This window comes from Pseudopipra pipra, chromosome 4, assembly GCF_036250125.1.
Source record: "Pseudopipra pipra isolate bDixPip1 chromosome 4, bDixPip1.hap1, whole genome shotgun sequence".
Taxonomy (NCBI): domain Eukaryota; kingdom Metazoa; phylum Chordata; class Aves; order Passeriformes; family Pipridae; genus Pseudopipra; species Pseudopipra pipra.
Window position 1 is genome coordinate 35,310,349 of NC_087552.1, and position 21,923 is coordinate 35,332,271.

The following is a 21,923-nucleotide window of genomic DNA, read 5'->3' on the forward strand; positions in this document are numbered from 1 at the left end:
TAACCTTTAGTTGACTCCCCTGAAATCAGAAAATTTGTATTTTATTAAAACTAAGCTAGCCGCAATTTTAACTGCCATTCTAATTAATGCAGTTATAACACTTAAAAGAGATTTTTCAGAATATTCAGAAAGTCTAACTCTTACATGTCAATTTGTCTAAGACATGACATGTAAATGTCAGAATTTCTAAATTTCTGATACATGCTATTGTCATTATAATGGGGCCTCCTTCTCAGAATTGTATGGCTACTGTATCCGAAGTACCATACTGTAGTCACTGCTTTACAATATTTAACATGTTATTTCATAGTAACTAGAATTTAATAGCAAATATGTTCAAGGATGAAAGAATATAATTAATCTGTACTTAGTAAACCTACTTTTTTTTGCATCATCGAACACCATAGGAAAGACTGTCACGAGCAGATTCCCCTTCATTTTAACTTATGCATTTGCAATGGTATCAGTAAAATTAATGCAAAAAATGTAAATTAAGATCCAGATATTAACATGCCAAATTCAGATTTTTGTGTCTTTTCCTGCCCCCAGGATAAATACATGATTGAGGAGAACTTACATAGCAATTATTCTACACAGCTGTCAAGACATTTTACAAAAGATCCTTTGTAGATGGAGACAGTGATGTATTAAAAAGCAACATTCTTTTTTTTTCCAGATTATGAACTATTTAAAGAAGAAGACTGGACTAGAAAGCAATGCACATTTACAGGGAATAGTTTTTGGTTTGTAAGTAGGTCATCAGATCAGATGCATCATCACCCAAGGGTCTCATTACAGTCAATGACAGAAAAACATAATAGTCCCTTGGAACTGGACATTAAATATCTACAGAGTCTGTGTTTCTTTCTTAAAGTTCCAACCAAAAATTCAAGGTTCAGTACAATGAGTTAATCCTGCACTGTGGGTACCTATTGGCTCCAACTTCTGTCCTAACCACGTCCTCCAGCTCAGAAGTAAAACCCTCTGCTTCCCACCTAGCATTTCTCTGTGAAACGAAAACTAGATGGAGATCACAGTAGTTTTTCTGTGGTATTCTGATGGGAGCAGCATACCTACTGACATTTCCAGCCATGCATGCTCCAAAGTTTCCAAGCTGCTCATCAAAATTAATAAAGAATCTACAAATTACTGTTTTTCATCTTTGGTTTGTATTAATGAGTGGGACACCACATTCATATTGTTTTCATTGTCATTTTATAATATTGCCTGACTTCCTTCAGCATCCCTCAGTTAAATGTGAGTTGCTGGTCACAAGCAGATTTGAAAAGTATTAAAACAGAGCTATTGCCTAGTTTGCTACTATGATTACTGTGCTGTTTGACAGCATAACTCTAAATCTATTTACTTGGATGGACAGTTTAAAATTCCATGCTCAGTTTCCTGTCTATGACTGCTACATCTTAAATTATTTGATTAAAACCCAAGATTGCTACTGTCACTGCCTTCTGTAGCAGTTTTGTAAATCTATGAAACAGTTTTATTGCAAGTGCACAAATAGGTAATGTTCCGATACAAGCTGAATGAAGACTTTGGTTTAGATAATCCCACTTTCCTTATATATATTTTGGTAAAAAAAATTGGAGGCATCCTATTTAGGGACAATCTTTAAAATTAATATGTTTCTTTACATTTTGGTCCCCAACTGTTCTTTCCACTTTATTTTGCAGACAATGAAAGGATGAAAGAAGTACTATTTAACCTAAAGGGATGATACTAGCACAAGAACTTATGGCATGTGGGCATAAATTGGTAAAAAATGCATTTGTGGCAAGCATTAGAATATTAATAGCACACTATGTTATGAGACCAGACTGCAGATTTGAGCAATTGCTACAAGAGAAGAAAATAAGTAATGAGAATGTTTTGCCTGACATCTCAATGTTTAGATTTGTTACATTTCTAATACTGGAGCTCTTACACATTTAAACATCTTAAACATTTGCACATTGCAAGCATGTTTGACTGTTTCAGGTAGAAGAATATCAAGTCTCCAATGGTGGCACATTACCTGGCAGTACTCAGAGCTGAAGACAACATTCCCTGACCTGTCATACAATCAAAGATCAAACGAAATCATCATTAAGCTGAACAATTTACTGCTAATTCAAAAAGTGAAAATATTTTAACATAATAGCAGTGACCTTAACTCGCTGAGAGTCTTTGACAAGTGCCATTGAGATGTTAGAGAAATTATGAACTATATCTGCAGAAAGTTGTATCTTAGTAAGAAACATCAGAATCTTGAGGCACCGCTCTATTGTATAAAGAACTTTTATTCTGCACTTCTGTTCACCAATCTACACAGGGAATGTGAAATAAAGACGTACTATGAAGTTACTACTTAGTACTTCAGTATTAAGCATTACTATGTGAAAATAATGGCACATGCAGGTGTCAGTGAATTTTTAACTATCATTTAGAAGCAGATCTTTCACACTGTACATAGAGGTTTGGTAGGCCACAATGGTAAAAGAATACATCCTGTCTTAATAGTAACTGTCAGTTTGGAAAATAATTTTTATTATCCTTTTGCAGGTGTAAGGAGGGGACCTAAGCAGAGGCTGGGCTGTAACTAAGACAGCCTGCTCACAGGTGCCAGGGTGTCATGTTTTGACCTTCTGTAATATCTTTGTCTTGTACTTCTACAGTATCACAGAGAGGTAAGGTTTGTGGGCAGAGGTAAAGTCTGTCAGCCTATGTGATGAAATTGGCAAGGACAAGGAAGTTTAGGGGCACAAAGCCCTTTCTAAAGCCTGGTGAGAAGCCATACAACCCAAACCAAAAGAGGATTGATCTCCATTGCCTCTCATTCAACCATATAAAAGTTATTCAATATTATAGAAATTAATTAAAGCACTTGATAGAACAGTTATCATCTCCTGATTAGCAAGAAGTATTAAGGCCTAAAGATGGTGTCTCTGTTGAGCCAGTGATCCTCAAAGCTGAACAAATGCTTTTCCATAGGCCCATGGTTTGATGGTGATGATTCTTAACACACACATGCTTTGAGATGTCACGGGAGCATGGTGCCGGGTATAGGGATTTTTTTTTTTTCTGTTTTGGTAGTGTCTGCAAGTCTGCACATTCTCCTGTAACTTTAGGTTTTGATTTTGGACTATCCAGAAGTAGAGGCTGTTTCTTTCTGTTACCAAGGGATGTTTTGGTTTTCTCACCCAGGTTATTGCCTTTTTCTGGACTTGGTCCCATTTTCTTCAGCTTACCTAAACTCGTTCTTTGCACAGGCACCAGCTGTGGGATTTCTTCATCATCATGATCACCTGGTTCTTCGACTACCAATGCTTTCTCTTTTATCTCAAGCTTCTGGGTAGCAGCAGCACTAATTTCAGTCACCTAAGTGACTTGAATTCAGTGTTTCAGCTGCATTCTTCAGTGGTGGCTTGCTGTTGTTGAGTTTGGGGGATTTTTTGAGATACCTGTCTGTCAAGCTCATCTAGGTTGGGGCTATTTGCAGTAAAAATCGGAAGTGGATCTAATTTAAGTGTTTTGAGGCAAAGAATTTTTTATGTTTTTCCAATTCTTCGGTAACTTCTTAGCGATCACCTCAACTGCAGCAAAGATACTATCTAGTATCTCAATCCAGCTTTCATTCCAGGGAGACCTGTACGTGCTGTGTAACAGCACCCTTTATTCCTTTATTGTTACACTGGGAGTGTAGCGGCCTGGGTACATTGCGTAGTTCGGCGGCTCAGCCCGCACCTTTGTTTGCGCGGCGCTCCCTGCCTGGTTCGGAGCCGGAGCTGGTGGCACCGGCGCTGCCCTGCCCGGCCCCGCCGCGGAAGGGCCGCGGCGCCCGCCCGGAGCGCTGAAGCTGCTGCACCGCGGCGGCGGAAGAAGAGTCGCTCGCCATGGTGCGTGCGGCGGGGTCGGGATGGGACGGGGATAGGGAGCGGGACAGGGACAGGGATGAGGATGGTGATAGGGATAGCAGTGCAGTTTCCGCAGCCTCCGAAGCCTCCGCTTCTGGGGCCGGCGGGGGCTTCTCACGCGGCGCACTAAGCCCCTTCCTTCCCGTCGGGAGCGGCCTCACCGCGTCCCTGGAGAGGCCTCGGGGGTGCGGCGGGTCCCCTGGGTGACGGACGGGCGGGCGGGCGGCGATGAACAAACCTTGCGTTTAAAAACTGCCGCGTTTGCCCCGGAGGGGTTCGCGTCCCTCTGGCCCGGCCCGGCCCGGCGGCCGCGGGGCGGGGGCGGCTGTGCCGGCCGGGGGCAGCTGTGCCGGGCGGGGGCGGCGGTGTGGAACCGATGCGAGCTGCCGCCGCTTGAGAGTTCCTGAGGAATTCAGGGTCGTTTGTGTTTGACGTAATCTTTTTTCCGCAGCCCTAAGCACTGATGCGAACATAGGTAATAGGAGGTACTAAAAGTGTCCCGTTTATTTATTGCCATTGATTGCGATGCACGAAAAACCTCCTTGCTTTCGTGTGTTCTCTTTAGCACGCAGTTAAATTGCCTATGATTTCATAAAGCCTTTCAGTCCTGTTCAGACATTTTTCCACCAAAAAGTAACGTAACAAAGTAGTGTTACAGTGGTTTTGAAATTTGTGAGTAGTATTCCCTCTCCATGTGCCATGAAGGGGTAGGAAAGGAAGGCCCCTGGATACTCCCTGGTGTGAGGCATTCTCAGGGGCTCTTGGGAGGGGCAAGAAAATCCCCTTTGTTATGCTGTACAAATTACATATGGCCTTTGTCAGAAACCCAGATGCAACAGTCTGATAAAAGCTTGAATGGGGACATTTACTGAAAAGGTACAGAGAGGTAATCTTAGTTTCCTAGCTGCAGACTTCTACAAAATAGGTACTTGGAGAGTAATCACTATGTAAGATTTCTTACAGCATTTTCTGTGCCCTAGTGGTTTTGTTACAGCATGTACTGACCTCAGCTAATTTTGTTGTTGGAGAGGATGGAACTGATAACCTGATACTATAAATTAAGTGCTTTCTGGGACATCGATACATGACCTTTTAAGTCTTAATCATGATGTATGTGCCTGTCTTCCCTTTCCTTTAGTTTTACTTGACTTTGTTAGTGTGTAGTATCTTTGATTTCTTTTCAGCCAAAGTTACGAAAAACCCAAGGAGGGAAGCAAGAGAAGAAAGTTATCCATCCATACAGCAGAAAAGCTGCACAGCTTGCAAGGGAAGTACACAAACAGGAAAAGAAAGAAAAGTAAGTTGACTGCAAAATCTGTGTACAGACCAAAGAACGATATCACAGAGGATACTTTTTTTTTGGGGAAGCAGAATGGTAGTGAAAAGCAGACTGGTATGCTGATATAACAACAGAAAGGCCTGTATAACTTAGTCTACTGCTGGGCCACGTGAACTGGCAGGTTTACATTCATTAAATCAGCCTTTACAAAGTACGTTGTTCTGCTACTTGATTTTGGGTGTTGTCCTTACAAGGTAGGTTTCTTGTTATCGCAATATTTTGCCTTTTATAATCTGAATACCACGACGCTGGTGATTTCAAATGAAGGTTAGTCACCTGCTTTGGCTTTACTTCAAGTTCAGTGAGAACTGAATCCTCCTAAGGATCTAGCTGAGTTTATAGAAGTGCTGAGTTTATAGAAAAGAAAACGCAGAAACATTCCAGCAGAAGAGAGACTTCGGAATAAAGCTGAATAGTAAACTGCTCTTTGGTGGTTTCCAGCTCTTCCTTGGCAAGTTTGGTTTTCTGCTTTTAAGTTTTACCTCCCCCTCCCACAGAGGGAAAAGATAACTGGGGAAGACTGGCCTTTAATTTACATTCTCTCAGCTTGGTAGTTGTTATGCTGTGACTGTTTATTTAGAAAGTTATTAAAGGTAACTTAATGCATTTTCTGTTAAAGTGTAGCATAGTACTATATAAACCATATAAAGTATAATGTGTGGATGGACCATGTGAGCTGATCTCAAATACTTGTATGTCTGAAGGTGTTAAACTGGAAACTCCTGGTACAGAGACTGTGCAACTTTATTGTTGGTATTGATGTACAACCTTATCCAGAGTAAAGTTGTAGGGTTGCTTTAATTAGAAAGGGCCCCTTTACTAGCACAGCAGTGTCATGTAGCCTCCAGCAGAGCTGCTGTGAGAATTTACAAGTAGCATGTGTTGAGGATTGGGCAGTTTCCTAATGTGCAAGAAGTTTTTGCTGCTGCTTCGTGTTTTGATTGTGCTCTCTGACCGTTGATTTTAAGTTTTTATTGTAGATTATTTTCCTAGTGCTAAACTGACCACTTTTTCCCTTAACTCTCTCACCTTGCACCATGACAGCCACTCAGAGTGCTTAATCACAAAAGATAACTGGATCTTACTTGATTCTTAGTGCTTGCATCTGTGACTTTGCCATAAAGAAGAACTGCACAAGAAGGCTTAGCAAGGGAGTGATGTGCTGATTATTCAGTACAACATGGCACACTCGATCAAATCTTTTAGTGATAGCGTCTGTAGCTAGAATTGTACTGATATGGACACCTGTGTTGATGTCTCTTGTTAGAGGGCTTTGTTAGATTTTGGATCCTCTTGCAACAGCAAAAAGTTAAAAGGCTTTGCTGAAGTCAGGGTAGACAATACCCACTGCTCTTCCCTCATCCATCCAGGCAGAAGGCAATCAGGTTGGTCAAGCGTGATTTACGTTGAGTGAATCCATGCTGACTACTCTTGATCACCTTCTTGTCCTCCCTGTGGATACAGATGCTCTCTAGAATGAGATGCTCCGTTACCTTTTCAGGAATTGAGGTGAGGCTGATTGGCTGGTGGTTCCCTGGGTCCTCCTTCTTACCCATTTTGAAGATTGGGGTGACATTTGATTTCTTCCAGTCCTCAGGCACCTCTCCTCATGCCATGACCTTACAAAAATGGCCATGAGCAGACCAGCTATGGGGTCTGCCATCTCCATCCCGCCAGCACCCATGGATTTGTGGATGTCAAGTTCACCTAGATGTTCTCTAACCCAATCCTGCTTGACCTAAGGAAAGTCTGCCTTCCAGCATTCTTTAACCTTGGTCTGCTGGATCAGAGATTCCCAAAGGCTGGTCTTGTCAGTGAAGGCCAATGCAAAGAAGGCGTTCAGTAATTCTGCCTTCTCTGTGTCTTCTGTTACCAGAGTCCCCCCTCCGTTTAGTAACATTAACCTTAGTTTTCCTTTTGTTACTGTTGTATTTGAGGAAGCTTAATCCTTACTATTTCAAGTGTGAGGCCTCCAGGCTGATGCTAAAAGATGTAGCCTTTCAGTTTGCATAGAGAAACTGTTTGCCAAGAGTCGTGTGTCAGTCTGGACCATCCAAAGCGTACTGTGATAGTAAAGTGGTCTATCTATAAATAAGATTTTTACATCTTACACTTCTGGGTTCTAAACAATTAACTAGTGTTGTTCACAGATCTGCACTTTGTAGATCACTTTTGTTGTGTTGTTCTAAAAATACATTTAAAAATTAGTTGGATTACAAACATCCTCCAATTGTCTATATTCTATTTTCTGTCCTGTCTTCGCTTGAAGAGCAATTTAAATTGAAAGATACGAATAGTGTTGATTTCTTTTTTTCCCTAGTGTTTTTAAAAGACTGTTAAGGGTTCCAGTTTCTTTTGAATCTCTATTATCTTAATGATCAGCTTGTTAAATTTTCAGGGTTTCTTTTTTTGGGAGTTAAACATGTGTTAAATCTTTTAGTGTAATTACTTAGCTTTCAGTTTTGTAATATAATGGTGAAGATTGCATTTGTTTTGCATAGCTCTGAAAAAGACAAAATAAATTTCTGATGCCGTGGATGGAGGAAAGCTTTCCATTCCTACACTCAGGAAAATGAGGTAGCCCAGACCAATTTTGTTCTTCCGCGTTGCTTCTGCAGGTCTATTAAATGTCTTGCAACAATTTTCCAAATTGCTTCTCTTGAACACAGTCCTGTTCTCTGGTTGGAAAGTTAATATATCTTTTGGTGCTAAATAGGAGAAGCTGCCTTGTAATCTACAGAATTTTCTTTCCCAGTCCCATTTACAAATCTGGTACTTTTTGACCTTGCTTCTTATTATCTAGAATAAGTTGTCTGAAGTGTGGGTAGGACCCAAAACTGGAAGCAATATTCTCAATATGATCTCACCAGCCCTGAGTAAAGGGGATAGTTTCTCTGTGCAGGCTAGTGCACTTCTGCAGCATGAAAAATATGGATCAGGGCAGTAGTGAATCTAGGAAGTTCATAGAGTTCATCTGTATTATTTTCATTAAGCTGTGGATTTACTTGCCAGAAAATGCTCTAATTGTAATTGGCTAAATTTGTGCAGTAATAGGTTTTGAACATATGTATGTTTTCTCTGATTTCTGTTCAATGTAAAGGTATTACCTTGGGTGTAGGAAGCCCTGGAATGGCATGTTACTGGAGGGTGAGAATGTTTTATAGAAGTATCAGTCAATGTTTGCTTTGGTTTTGTGTGGTTTGTTTCTTTTGGGTTTGGTTGGTTTAGTTTTGTTTGGTTTTTTATTTTTCCTTTGGTACTTGTCTGGAGACAGGAGAGAGAGACTTTGTCTAGAGACAGTTTAGGCTTCTGTTATTAACTTTTCTTCTATATGTTGGAGGGAAAGAAGTAACTACTGTAAATGTTGCCGTTTATGTTAACAGGAAGGAAAATTACATGTAGTTATTAGATGCATATTCAAGTATCTTTTGCCCAAACAAATATTAACAAAGGGAAGACATTATCCACAAGGAATTTCAATACTTAAAATGCAGCACTGGGTAAAAGGAGGGAGAAATTCTTCACTATGTTGCACAAGTCTTTTACAGCCTCTGTTGTCCAGATATTCTTCATTGCAAGCATTCTTAATGAAATATGACAGCAGTAATAAGCTTACTGTCCAGAAACTGTGGCTGCACTACAAAAGACCAATCTTGACCATAATAAGAGGAGACAGACCAGTTGCTTTTGGAAAATTGACTGCAATCTTAAGTCTTGTTCACTTGAATTACATCTTTTTCCTGCCTGCATCCCTCTTCCTTCTCGGTTCCTTCAAGGTCTAATGAGCAGCAGCAGTTTCCAGTATATTACTACCAGTTTATTCTCTCTTAATCTACCTTATTCCTTTAGGTGACTTGTTTGCTCTGTTAAGTGATTACAAAGATGTTTTTATGAGACAGCAAAAGCTGGTTCACTGGTGCCAGTAGAACACTGCTTTTTCTACACTTTAGGATTTGATACCTAAGCTAATCTAGCACTGGAATTTTTTTTTCTGTTGTTTTCCCTCCTTTCTGTTGTGCATACGTTGTAATTTCTTTAGGAATCTGAGGATTTTCATTATCAGTATACCAGTCTAATACTGTCATGCTCTGAAATATGAGAGCTAAGGAGTTTTTACAGTGAAAGAGGGACATGGAGTGACCCCTTGGGAGTAAGCAATAACCTTAAAATATCTCCTTGTAGAGCTATTTGTTTGATTTTCCTTAGGTTTTACATTGTCTACCTTGTTAACCTCCCTTGCCCCACTATGCTTCTACTTATGCTGTTTGCAGCAGTCATGCTTTGTGAGGTGGTCTTGCAGATTCTTCATGAGGAACTGAAAAAATGTTAGCTTTTAAAATTATTTGTTTTGCTTACAGAAAAAAATGAACTGCAAAAATCAAAAATTTTAAGTCTTATAGAGGGATTTTCATATGGAAGTATCCTAAAACGCTTAACCAAGCTAACAAAAGTGGACATGTGTATGGAGAAATATGGAATGTATTTAGCAGTCTGAAAGAACGAAATACGTCCTGTCAACCATGAATTTTTATTTTATTTTTTTCTTAATGAAAAGCCTTAGTTTTCAGAGCCATAGAAGACGTTTGTATGTGTGGATATGATGGGTAAAAATACTGAGTGAGTAAACTGATTTGGGAAATATTTATTGTTATTATTTAGAGTAGAACAGTTGAATACAATATCTGAGCATGGAGATTTTAAGTACCTAGTAGACATCAAGAAAACCACAAATCATTCATACTCAGTGTCTAAGCAGATGATTTTTGGGAGGTGAGGGGAAGAGAAAATCATCAAGAAGCAACAGCCTGCCACAAGATTGTATCCCTGTCCTACCCTCTCCTTCCCTTGAGCAAAAGATACTACTCATTGTGTGGAAGGAGATGAGAGGAAGTTTCTTTGACTCACCTTATTTGATTAGCCTCCCTGTTAATGCTATTGTCTTCTGGCAGTCAGTGAGGTGAGGTTTTTATGAAAACTGTAATAAGACAGCATCCGAGCCCATCAGTCGTTATTTCTCTTACTGAAATAAGTTGTGTACACCAGGAGACTGAAGGTTTTTCTTCCAGAAGAAAATCGTGGTTATATACTTCACTGCCTTCATAAATACATGATCTAGTGACCCTAGCAGGTGCAGGTGGCAATGTGTAGTGTTTTAGAACATAGATCCATGGCATGATTCTATGTACACAGCTTTTCTAGATGGCATCGTAGTTTTCTCCATAGCAACGCTTTGCAGAGGTGCTCCGCTGGCGGTGTTGCCATGGAGAGTTCACAGCAGGGACTGCTGGTGTGGAGTTCCACTGGGTGGAGTATGTGTCCTTTCCTTGGTCGCTGTTAATATCCAGAGCTCCCTGCAGTAGGTCCTCTGAAGGTGCCTGCCCTAGCTTTTATTGAAGGCTTCTAAAAATATAGCTGACTCCTAAGTCCTTTTTTTGTTTCTTTTTTACAGTCTCATCCAGGTCTGTCCTTTAACCCCCACAAGCAAGAGTAATTTTTGTTTTAAAATGAAAATACTTTATTTAATCACTAGGTTGTTGTCATTTTTTTTTTTTTGGCAGGTATGCCAAACTGCAAAACCCTTGGTGGTGGGGTATCTATAGAAGTAAAAAAGGCTTTTCTTGAATGTATTAGTGGAATTCTTAGCAGCTAACACATGCTGTGCATTTGCTTTTATGTGGCTTTTAGATGGTCTAAAGTACTTCTTGAAAAAGCTAATCTTTATTTTAATAATGTGTTTTTGTGGACAAGTGACTAAATTATGATTGTGTCTGGAAAGGAGGGGTTTGTCTTTTGATTCCAGTTTTTGTGACTTCTGTGTGTTACTTCAGGTAAATTCTATAGAGTAAAAGAAATTTAATGAAGGAGCACATCAGTTTTGAACTGTGATGAATTTTGGCATTATTTGTTCTTTGTCAGTTATATCCTTTATGATTTACTTCATCCTGTATAATTTTCCTATTTAATAATAATAAAAATTCAGTTTTATCAAAGGTCCTTGAATACACTGAACTTGCATGGCTAAGATATTTTTTCCAGTGACAAATTTCATATTTACTTCTTTTCTGGAAACAACAGAAAATTGCTGCAGATTGAATCTGACACCTTCACGACAAAAGAGCGTGAGGCACAGTATTACCTGTCTTCTTTGAGAACTGCTAAATAGGATGGGAATGAATCCTAAACAGAATTGTGTACACACATCCCATAGAGTACAGAAGGCCTTGAGTATCCTGCCAGAAGTGGAGGTGGAGTTAAAAATACTTTGAGATAGGTTTTATAAAGTTGTTAATTTTGGTTTCTTAACACAAACTTTAATGATTACAAGCTTATTAGATAATAGAGTGCTATTTTTCACATTGCATGCTTGATTGCAAGAATGCAGTGCAATGACATCTCCAAACTCATTAAACATACCAGCAGAATATCAGAAATACTTAAGGAAATTGTTACAATGCAGCTCTTCTGTGAAATTCCTTTTTTTGTGCTCTGAGGAAAGTTTTGCATCCTTATTTCTTCCAACAAACTGTTTAGCATAATAGATAAACTGGACAAATTTCAGATAGTAGTTTTACCAAAAAGTATATCTTTTAGATGAAACAGAATAAGTTTTACATTGTTCGGAATTTGGAAAATATTTCTGTTTGAAATTTTATCTTGACTTTCATTGTGACTGAAAAAAAATAATTTTTAGGGAATGAAATAACGGTAATTATCGGTATGGCACTCGTTCCTGACTGACATACCTGTTTTTTCTCTGCTAGGTTGAAGACTGACAAAGCTTTGCGTTTAAGTATCATTGGTAAGCAGAAACTTCTATTACTGAATACACTGTGCAGCTTCTTAGTATAGATTCTAAGCTTTACCAACTTTATAAATAGTCCAGTTAGAGTTTCTTTCTCTATAATCTGATTCTGCAATCTTCATAGCTGACATGTTCACTCAAGTCATTTATACAGGATTGAATCTTGGGCTGAGTATAGCCTAATCTTTGGTCGCTGTACATGACAACAAGGCAATATAGACCAAACAACTCTTTGTAAATGTGTACATATGTTTATTGTACTTTGTCTCCATGCTTTTTTTAATTGTTTGTAAATGAAGATGATATATGTAGGTTAAGAGACACATTGGGCTAGCATGTAAATTCAAAACTTTGAGACACAACCTGGAATATTTTTCTTTTCCATGTGATTGACACTGTACCTTTTCAATTTAACTGTTTAAAAATGGTGATGATCAGAACTTTACTCAGGCATTGTGTTGTTTTTTTCCTCTTTCTAAGTTTCCTTCCTAAGAAATTGATATAGTGATATTTCAAACACTAATTTCAAGTAAATATCTTTTTTTTTTTTCTTTTCTGTAAGGAAGGTATAAAATACTTTTGAAACGATGTGAGAATGTTTCTATTACAGCTGCCTTCATACCTGGTTCCCACAGTATCAGAGAGTCTATGATACCATTCAAAGTCTTGAAAAACTGGGGGGGGATATTTAAAAAAACTTTGAGGAGCTTTAATCTGTGTTGGTGCTACAGTGCTGATACAGTCATTAATGTTAAATTTATTCTTGTAGGAGAAAAACTGCAATGGTTTCAAAGTCACCTTGACCCTGACAAAATTGAGTACACAAAGAAGGAAGCTGGTGAACTAATTGAAAAGTAAGACTGGTGTTAAAAAACGATTAAAAAGCTTGATTTGTCTTTAAAAATAATGTTCTTAAAATAACATCTGTGAAGTCCTCAGAGAAGGATTTTTTATATTCTGCTATTAATAATATCAAGTAGTTGATTTTGTTGCTACTGACATTTAATTCTATATTGAAAGATATATATATTCACAGTAAATAAGTTGTGCTGTAGGTTTTTTTTTTAAATTATTTAAGTATATCTAGTTTGTAGTGTGTGGAGGACTCTAAATTATTTGGACAATAGTAATGGCATACATTTCCTAGTTGTTATTCCATGGCAGTTGAATGCACATATTTCATACTACTTACTCCTTTAATTTTCCTTGCTGAGAAGATTAAACAGTAGCAAGGTGGGTCAGTTTGTAGGGCAGGAACTATGAAAATTGTCTGCTAAGAAAAATCTGACTTAATTTTTGTGCTGCTGGATATATGTACCTGTGGCTTGTTACTATTTTGCACCTGCTAGCTAAATAACATATGTATTCTTACCCAGGTGTACTATGTCAGTTTTCTTTCAGAAGCTCTGACATATTTTCTACACTGTTCATGAACAGCATGTTCTCCATTCTCATCAACACTAGTAATACAGCAAAAGCAGGAAAGCTTTCTTTTTGCATTTGGGTTGGAAGTTTGCAAAAAGATACAGAACATATGCCAAAGAAGAATTTTACTTTAAAATATATGAGGTGGTAAAAGCCAGCCATTAAAAGTTAGGAATACTTAGATTTAACACTGGTCTTCCAAAGCAGGTGAACTATTATAATGAGGAAGTTTTGTTTTATGCAAACACAGTTTAAAAAAAAAAGGCAAATAAGAAAACCTAATCCTTCTGGAAGCTGCATGTGATTTAAATGAAGTTCTAAATGGAGATTCCACTTCAAAGATTAAAGTAATTGTTCAAGTCTAAAAAATATCTCTAATTGAGAAAATAAATACAATTATTAAAAATAACTTCCTAGATTATCCAAGTAATTCTGTTTGCAAAATTTTTGCATGACTGCATCTAGCATAAATACATTTTATTTCTTTCAGTTATATGTGTCGATTCAATGCTGAATTGGAGCAGATTGAATTACAAAACAGTATTAAAGGTAGACAAGGAAGACAGCATGGTTCAAGGGAAACTGTCATCAAGCAGACAATAGAACGTGAAAGACAACTCTATGAGGGCTATGGAATAGGTATGTAAAAGCATTAGAAATCATTCTGTGGTCACACCTTCTGCTCATACAGCTAGAATCTAAGCGAAATTTCTAGGCATTATCTTTATTTTTCTTTTTAAAGACATTATTTGTGAAAGTAAAGCAAGGTTTAATGCACCTATCTTGCATACAAATTCTGTTCAGCAGTCTTGTTTGGACCTTCATTTGATAGCTGGAACTAGGCTGAAGGGAAGCAGCCGTAATCTGGTGAAATGAGGAGAAAGACAAAGGGATAACGAAAGTGCAAAAAGCAAAGAGTTGTTTTGAGGAGAGTCAAGTACGAGATAGCAGTGACGTATTTTGTTTTAACCAATAATCATGTTGGAGTTGAGTGATGAAATTGGCTTTTATGCTAAAGTATTGTTCAGACATAATCAGTCCTTGTAACAGTAGAAGTATGTCGTGGAAGACATGAAAGTTCTGCATTGTTCTGTGGCTTGGACTCAAAACACAGCAAGATTTGGGTTGTGTGTCATATTCCCCTTTACCCTATGTTGTGGTTTAACCCCAGCCAGCACTAAGCACCACATGACTGCTCACTCACTCCCCCCACACTGGGATAGGGAAAAGAATTGGAAGAGTGAAAGCGAGGAACTCGTGGACCAGGTGTTCAGCTGGCTCCAAGACAGCCAGGCTCCATCACCCATAACAGTCACTTGCCATCACTCCGAATGTCTCATCTTCCTCCTTCTTCCCCCATCTTTATATGCTGAGTGTGATGCCATATTTTATGAAATATTCCTTTGGTCATTTGGGGTCAGCTGTCCCAGCTGTGTCCCCTCCCAGCTCCTTGTGCACCTCCATCCTCCTTGCTGGTGGGATGGGGTAAAGAGCAGAAAGGGCCTTGGATCTGTGCAATCGCTGCTCAGCAATAACAAAAACGTTTTGTGTCATCAACACCATTTCCAGCACAAATCCAAAACACAGCCTTGTGATAACTACTGTGAAGAAAATTAACTCTATCCCAGCCAAAACCAGCAAACCCTGATTTATATTGTACAAATAAAGAAAACTAATGGCTTTAAATTTTTGGCGGTGCAATGTGCAGAGGCAGAGGAATTCAGGAATATCTGTATGACTTGATGTGTAATCTTTGATTTCTTAGAAGGAGGGAGAAAAAATTAATAGGAAAATAGATGCTATGAATGTCGTCAAATAGCTCACTTGTAGAAAATCTTTTTGTTTTGGCTTTTAAGTTTTAGTTCTTTTTTTCCTTACTGCTTTGTGGAAAGCTGAAAGAAAAAAGCAATAGGACTAGAGAAAAAGATGTCAAATGCACAAGCACAACATAAAAATAACAAAGAATCCAGAAATATTGTAGGCAAAATTTGAGGTTATTATAGCATTAGTAAGTAAAGCATTCAGAGAGCACAGTGCAACTTCACATATTAAATACACTTTCAAACCATTCATTATTTGTTATCACAGCTGCTGCAGGTTTTGCTCTCTGTCTAGAACAGTATTCATTCAGAGAAAATAGTTGCTGCTAAGTACTATAGCAACTAAATACTGTAATTAGAGATTGGGCATAAATGGAAATCAGCTGGAAACAGTGCTTTTATGCCTTCTAGCTCATTATTATTCCTGGAAGCTGTAGTGAGTGGAGCTTTTATAATTGACTTAGTATTTGTTGGGTTTTTTCCCCCCCTATTCTCAGGTTTTTTTGTATGCATGTGCATTTTCTATGAAGAGACTGCATAATATGTATTGTTTTCATATATGAAAGTCTCCTAAAATTTGGTGCTATCTGTATCATAGAATCATTAAGGTTGGAAAAGACCTCCAAGACCACAGAGACCAACCTTTAACTGAACAGCACCATGTCAGTTAGACCATGGCACTAATTGCCACATCCAGTTGTTTCTTGAACACTTCCAGGGATGGTGACTACCACTTCCTTTGGCAGACTGTTCCAATGCTTAACCACCCTTTCAGTGAAAAAATTCTTCCTGATGTCCAACCCGAATTTTCCTGGGTATAGCTTGAGGCCATTTCCTCTTGTCCCATTGAAGATATGTGTAAATGAAAAATTAATTCTATATAGCAATGTAAAAATTAGTTTATGAAAGTGGTAGATATCCAAAAATATAGTAAATTTAGTCCATTTTAAACAAACAGTACCTATATAGGGAACATTTAGTCTATCAGTGAGGTTGCTGAGTTTTGTTATCAGCTGCTTTTAGTTTACTTACTCTTTTAATAAATCTACATTAATTTTACTGAAGTTTTCTTCCTCATGTTTACATTTTTGTGTATTGTTTTTTTTTTAATGAAGTCTTACATGTTTATAGCAAAGCTATTGAAAGGAAACCCTAGATATTTATTTACTTATTTGGAACTCAGAGTTAGCATGCTTTCAGTGGAAAAGCATCATAATTATTTCATCTGAACATCATACATTTTTGATAATTTGCTTCTAAACACCTTGCATGTTCTCTTAAAAGCATAATAATAATCTAGAGAAAAAATGGCTTTTAAAACTAAACACACTAGTGTTATTAAATCTTCAGACTTCTCATTACAAGGAAATCGATTTAATTCAGATGAAAGGTGTATCATTTCCATGTATCTGCTGATGTAGCTGCTGTACTGTTAGCTGCTGTTTTCTGTAATGATCATTTTTGGATAAATGAATGGTTCTTTGTCTAAAGAGCATCTACAGTTTCCTTCTTTTTAACAGGCTGTTTGTTCTCCCTCAGAAGGAAGAGAACTAAAACTATCTGAAAGGGTCAGAAACATTAAAAATGCTTACTTAAATTTTTCACTGTTGTTTTGTTAAAGCACATAAATTGCTGAATAGTTCATCTTAGAAATGGCAGTATCTGCTCTCCAAAGGACTGTCTTCATTTCTTTTCCACTAACTCTTGTGCCATATTTCTCTCTTCCATTTTTTCTATCTTTAATTCAGAAAAACATGCTCCTGTGAAAAAATTTGAAAGCAAATGAAGGAGTTCACGAGTAGCAGCAAAACCCATGACATTGGTGCATGCTAAGGAGATGCACCTGAGTTAAACAAGTATTATTAATTCACCATAATTTATAAAATCAGTTACTGTGCAGTGTAGAGTTACTTGATTTCCACACACATGGCACTGGAGTTTCTGCTTCTGTTCTTAATTTGGCAACTCAGTGATTTTTATTGTGCAACATATTGCAAACACACATGTAAGCATAGCTTAAAAATTTTGCCATTGCCAAAGTAGTAAAGATCAATTTAGTGCCAGATCTTGATTTGTTACAGAATCTTCTCCCTTCAGAATACCTGCTTTCTCGTGATGTTGGTGAGCCCTGGATGGCAGGCTAGATAAAACTGATAGAATATTCTCTTTGGAAAAGGTTCTGCATAAGTTGGTAAAACCCAATAAGTGCTTTCCCAAAACAGTCAGTTGAAAAGGTTTCATTTGGAAGTCTTGTCATTTAGTCCTGCTTTGTCTGACAAGAACACTGAACTGTTCGTTGAATCAGTGGTTTGATAGAGGGAACAAATACAAATCTCAGCCTATTTCTGGGACAGTTGGCCCAAATTAGCATGGTGCCACTTCTGCCAAACCCATCACTAAGCTCTGTCCTAGAGGCAAACAGAATGGCACTGCTCCTTGTAAAATACCTGAGAGAAGGGAAGAACTACTTGTGAGAGAATGTTTCAGTGTTTGGCACTTTGCTGCCAAGAGTGCAGTTCAAGGGACTGCAAAGAAAGCAAGTGCAACCATGGCTTTGTTTCAAGGCTTCATTGGAAAGTATGGATGTAATGTGGCACTGATGTGTATCAGAACCAAGGAATCAGCAGGCAAAAAAAGCATTTGGTAAATATTGCCTTGCCTTGCTCAGCTGTGAGCAGTATCATATTATCTATTTACTGAGAAGTAGGCTGCAGAAACCAGTATAATTGTTACCAAAATATTTTGCATATATATTGTTCTTCAGTTGGTAACTTTATAACCAAGTGTGAAAGGAAGGAATAGTTTTCTGAATAGTAAAGACTGTCTAACCACAAAGATGTGACACAGGTGTCACCATGCTACATTTTGTTATAGCAAAATCATCTATAGTCCTGCCTTTGATAGCATGATCTCGTTTATTACTGTAAGACTTGAGAAAGCTGATAAACAAAGGCAGAACTGTATTTTCAGGGTTTGTTCAAAGACAATATAAAAGTTGCTGAAATGCCACAATTTTAAAAGCTGAAATAAAGTGGATTGAATGTTACAGAGGTAGAAAGTGTCTGCCATGTTGAGAAAACTGCTGGCGGTGAAATCTGAATAGTTCATAGGCAGTACTGAGGTATTTTGTACTCTGGAAAGTTTTCAAGGCTTTCTAAGGCATAAATCTCCATAAATTAGTGAAGATGTTAAACATAGGTCGCTTGCAATACTGCAAGACTGACCAAAAAAAGAATAACACTGAATGGAGGCAAAGTAGCTTTGGCAGCCTAGGTAAAAATCTGCATGAGTTTATGAACTATACACCTAGTAGGGAAGTTTTTTCTACTCCAGGAGTCAGGAAGCAAAATGGTCTGTCCCGTAGGTCTCGATACAAAGTATTTGCCTTTCTTTTTACTATGAAAAGCAACACAGATTTGTTGTGAGGATATGTTAATTATTTCTGTTAACAGGGAAGACTGAAAACTTCCAGTTATTAAAACTGTTACGTTTGTTTCTGTTCAGTCAAGAGGAACATCAGCTTCTGAGAGAAGACAGGTGCCAACAGTGTCTATAAATGTTATGTTGCATTTACTGCAGTATTTAATAGGCATTTCAGTAACCGCGGAATGCTGGTTTCCCTGTTCATAGAACAGGTATTTAACAATGGGAACTATAATTTAATTGGAGTGAGACTAATCGTTATCAAATAGCCATTCTTTGTTCTCAGACTGTCTCATTGCAGGTAGAAGGAAGTAGTAGTATATTCTAAAATCCTAAATCCTAAATTCTAAAATGTGTTCTGTTTAAATGCCTGATGTCTTACTGTACTGTTTCCAGTGTTTATATATTAAAATCATACACATACATGAATATTCTTGTACTGCATAGTAAATTTTACAAAGTGTATTTAACTGTTTCTTATATTTTCTTACTTGAATTACCAGAATGACTTTTCTAACTGTACTGCTGATCTGTCTTGTTTGCACCAGAGACCTAAGCTGCTCTTTGAAATTTTTTCCAAAAACATTTCAAAATACTTATGGACCACTAATTTACTCATAAATTATTCTAAATTACTCATTAATTTAGAGTAAGGCTTGTATATTTAGGTCAGTTTTGAAACTAAGCTTTTTTATTTTACCTTTTATCTGTTGTGCATATTTATAATAAGTTCTGCAGAGCAGAATTGGGGGTTTTTATTACGTGTGTGAATGCATATCTATTAAAACAGGCCTTGATCTTGGTTGAGGAACTTAGTTATGCTTTTAGAACAAATAATAATGTATGTTCCTAGTTTCTTCACTGAACATTTTTAAGGGGAAACTTTGTGCTTTTTGCTATTTCTCAGATGTGTAGGTTTAGAGAAAAGGGGGCACCCTTTTTTACTAAGTTGGCAGGAGTGGATTTTCAGTAACAGGTACATTTTAATTCTGGAACAGTTTGTCGGTATAAAGTTCACTTCCTTTTCTTTAGCAGGGAGAGGTCTTCCTAATTATATATTGCTCTAGAAACTTTGTAATATGAATCCTTGTTCTCATTTTCTTGGGCTGTTTCCCTCTGAAGTAATATGTTCAGCTGTTTAGCTCACATTTTCTTCTTTGAAATGAGACTCACTTGAACAATGTACCTCATCTAATAGAACTTAATTTAATTCCTATTAGAAATTCCAGACATCATGAACAGAAAGCATCTCAAATTTTTCAGGTAAGTTCTTTTTATTACCACTACTAGCCTGTTTATGCAAAACAGTGTTTCTGAAGTTGACATATTGGAAGTCTTTTTTCATTTAAAAAAAGAATTTATGCAAAACTGTCAAAGAATTTTTCATTTGAAAAAGCGGAGTAGGCATGGCGTTGCTATTTTGGCATTTCTTAGCTGTTACAAGCGAAATGCTGGTGACTGTTATTAAAACATCGGAAGAGTTAGATTCAACAGTTAGAATTCCGTTTCTATAACTTAAGTATCTTTTTTTCAATATTCTTATATTTTATTTTCTCTTTACCTAAAATTCTGACCTCAGCTGATCAAAGTAGCATTGGTATGTGTATACAGGAGTTGAAAGTCTTAAGGAAACTGATGACTTGCCTCCAGTTAAAAGATTTGGGAGCTGCAAAACTTGCTGCTAGCTCATCTGGGCCATCAAGTCAGTATGTCCTGGTAATAGACTGCATGAACACATTTGCTGACAGCTCTGTCAAATGAAATACTTTAAAGGAGAAAAAAAAGGCTTAGGCATGCTTACATTGCAAGGAATGATATATCACTAACTCCCAGGGGTGGTACATAGCCTGAAGTCATAGGATGTTAGAATGAAGCCAAAAATCTCCAAGAAGAGACACTGCTGTGTTTATAAATACACTATTGACTTCTTGACCTGGGACATCAGATAGAAGTGTTGTTGTATTGCCTTGGTAGAGCAAAAACATCTTGTAACTGGCAAATGCTGCCTTTGCCCTTGAGAAAAATTATCCATGAAGTGCACTTACTATAATCAAGAAAGCATTCTATTAATTGAGTACTGGATTTGACTTATATTTTAAATAACCTTTTCTCCTTCATGCAGCCTTTTGAAATAACATACTTAACCATGTGAATGAATGTTTACTAACACTTGAAGTCAGTTGAAGTCCCCTTGAAGTCAGTTGTTCAACATGTTAACATTTACCATAGATTTATGAGGGACTTTATGTATGTACATGGCATATTAGATCTGCAAATTAAGCATCCAGATGAAGAAACTGTTCCAACCTGCTTACCAGACTGGGAGTTGAATGAGACAAACCTAAAAGCAGGTGGCCTAAAGTAACTGAAGGTACAATAAGTCTGTGGGAATAAAGTGAATCATGTATTTTTTGTTCAGAAATCTTTCAAATCTGAAAGTACTCATTTTTTCATAGAGAAATTACAGGTTCTGTAGTGTAAAAAATCAGGTTAAATCTTTGGTGCTTATTCATACCACAGTGGGACTGATAAGGTAATTTAGAAAAGCAGCCTCAGTTGAGTTAGTATCTTCTGAGGAAAGGTGAATTAACTCTGCCGTTCCTTCCTTTCTATTAGTAATTGGTTTTCATTACTTTTCTTTTTCTTTCTAAGAGAATGGGATGGTGATCTGAGGAAACTGCCAAACATCAAAATGAAAAAGCTGTCAGCTAGGGATGCTGCTTGCAGTCACCCTGAGGTGGCAGATGTGGAAGCAAAAGAAGACTTGAATAAAGGAGAAGAGGTGCCCCTAATGAATAAAGGAGAAGAGGTGGCCCTAATGAGCACCAGCTGATTGGAGAGCTGAAAGAGTGAAGGGAATTATAAGAAACCTCTTTTAATTATCACTAGAAACAAAAATAAAATTTAACTATATTTTTGAAGTCTTTGCTAGTTGCTTTTTTTTATCATCTCACTGTGTACCTCTGGTAAAGAGTAAACAGTAAAGAGTAAACAGTGTATTACTGGGTGAAGCTATATATTATTGGTTAAAATTTTTAAATATAAATAAATACTTAAAATCTTAATCTTAAAGTCCTGGTTGAGTACTTCTTCACTGGTCATAGGAACAATCTAGATTCAGACTAGAATACTTTGTGGTCAGAAAGCCTTACATTTTCCTGGTAATTGCAGTAATCAGTTAAACATGAGGAACTCTTGTCTTGTAC

General features: G+C 37.5%; 1 protein-coding gene across 2 annotated transcripts; it reads left to right on the forward strand.

The window, feature by feature from the left end:
* Nucleotides 1-3,741: 3,741 nt before the first annotated feature.
* On the forward strand, nt 3,742-21,638 carry TMA16 (translation machinery associated 16 homolog). 2 transcript variants are annotated; one of them, XM_064652399.1, is made up of 8 exons: nt 3,742-3,890; nt 5,093-5,205; nt 12,009-12,046; nt 12,819-12,903; nt 13,965-14,113; nt 19,938-19,980; nt 20,947-21,088; nt 21,370-21,505. In XM_064652399.1, the coding sequence occupies exons 1-7, from the start codon at nt 3,888-3,890 to the stop codon at nt 21,080-21,082; spliced, it is 567 nt and encodes a 188-aa protein (XP_064508469.1). In that variant the 5' UTR covers nt 3,742-3,887; the 3' UTR covers nt 21,083-21,088; nt 21,370-21,505. The 2 variants fall into 2 exon arrangements, with proteins under 2 accessions (XP_064508469.1, XP_064508468.1); XM_064652398.1 differs by lacking the exon at nt 20,947-21,088 and having other exon boundaries at nt 21,370-21,638.
* The last annotated feature ends 285 nt before the right edge of the window (nt 21,639-21,923 follow it).

Bases quoted from the DNA above. Each gene is read 5' to 3' on its own strand.
- TMA16 (XM_064652398.1), top strand. The intron at 5,206-12,008 runs GTAAGTTGACTG...TTTCTCTGCTAG, and splicing joins AAACAGGAAAAGAAAGAAAA to GTTGAAGACTGACAAAGCTT. The intron at 12,047-12,818 runs GTAAGCAGAAAC...TTATTCTTGTAG, and splicing joins TTTGCGTTTAAGTATCATTG to GAGAAAAACTGCAATGGTTT.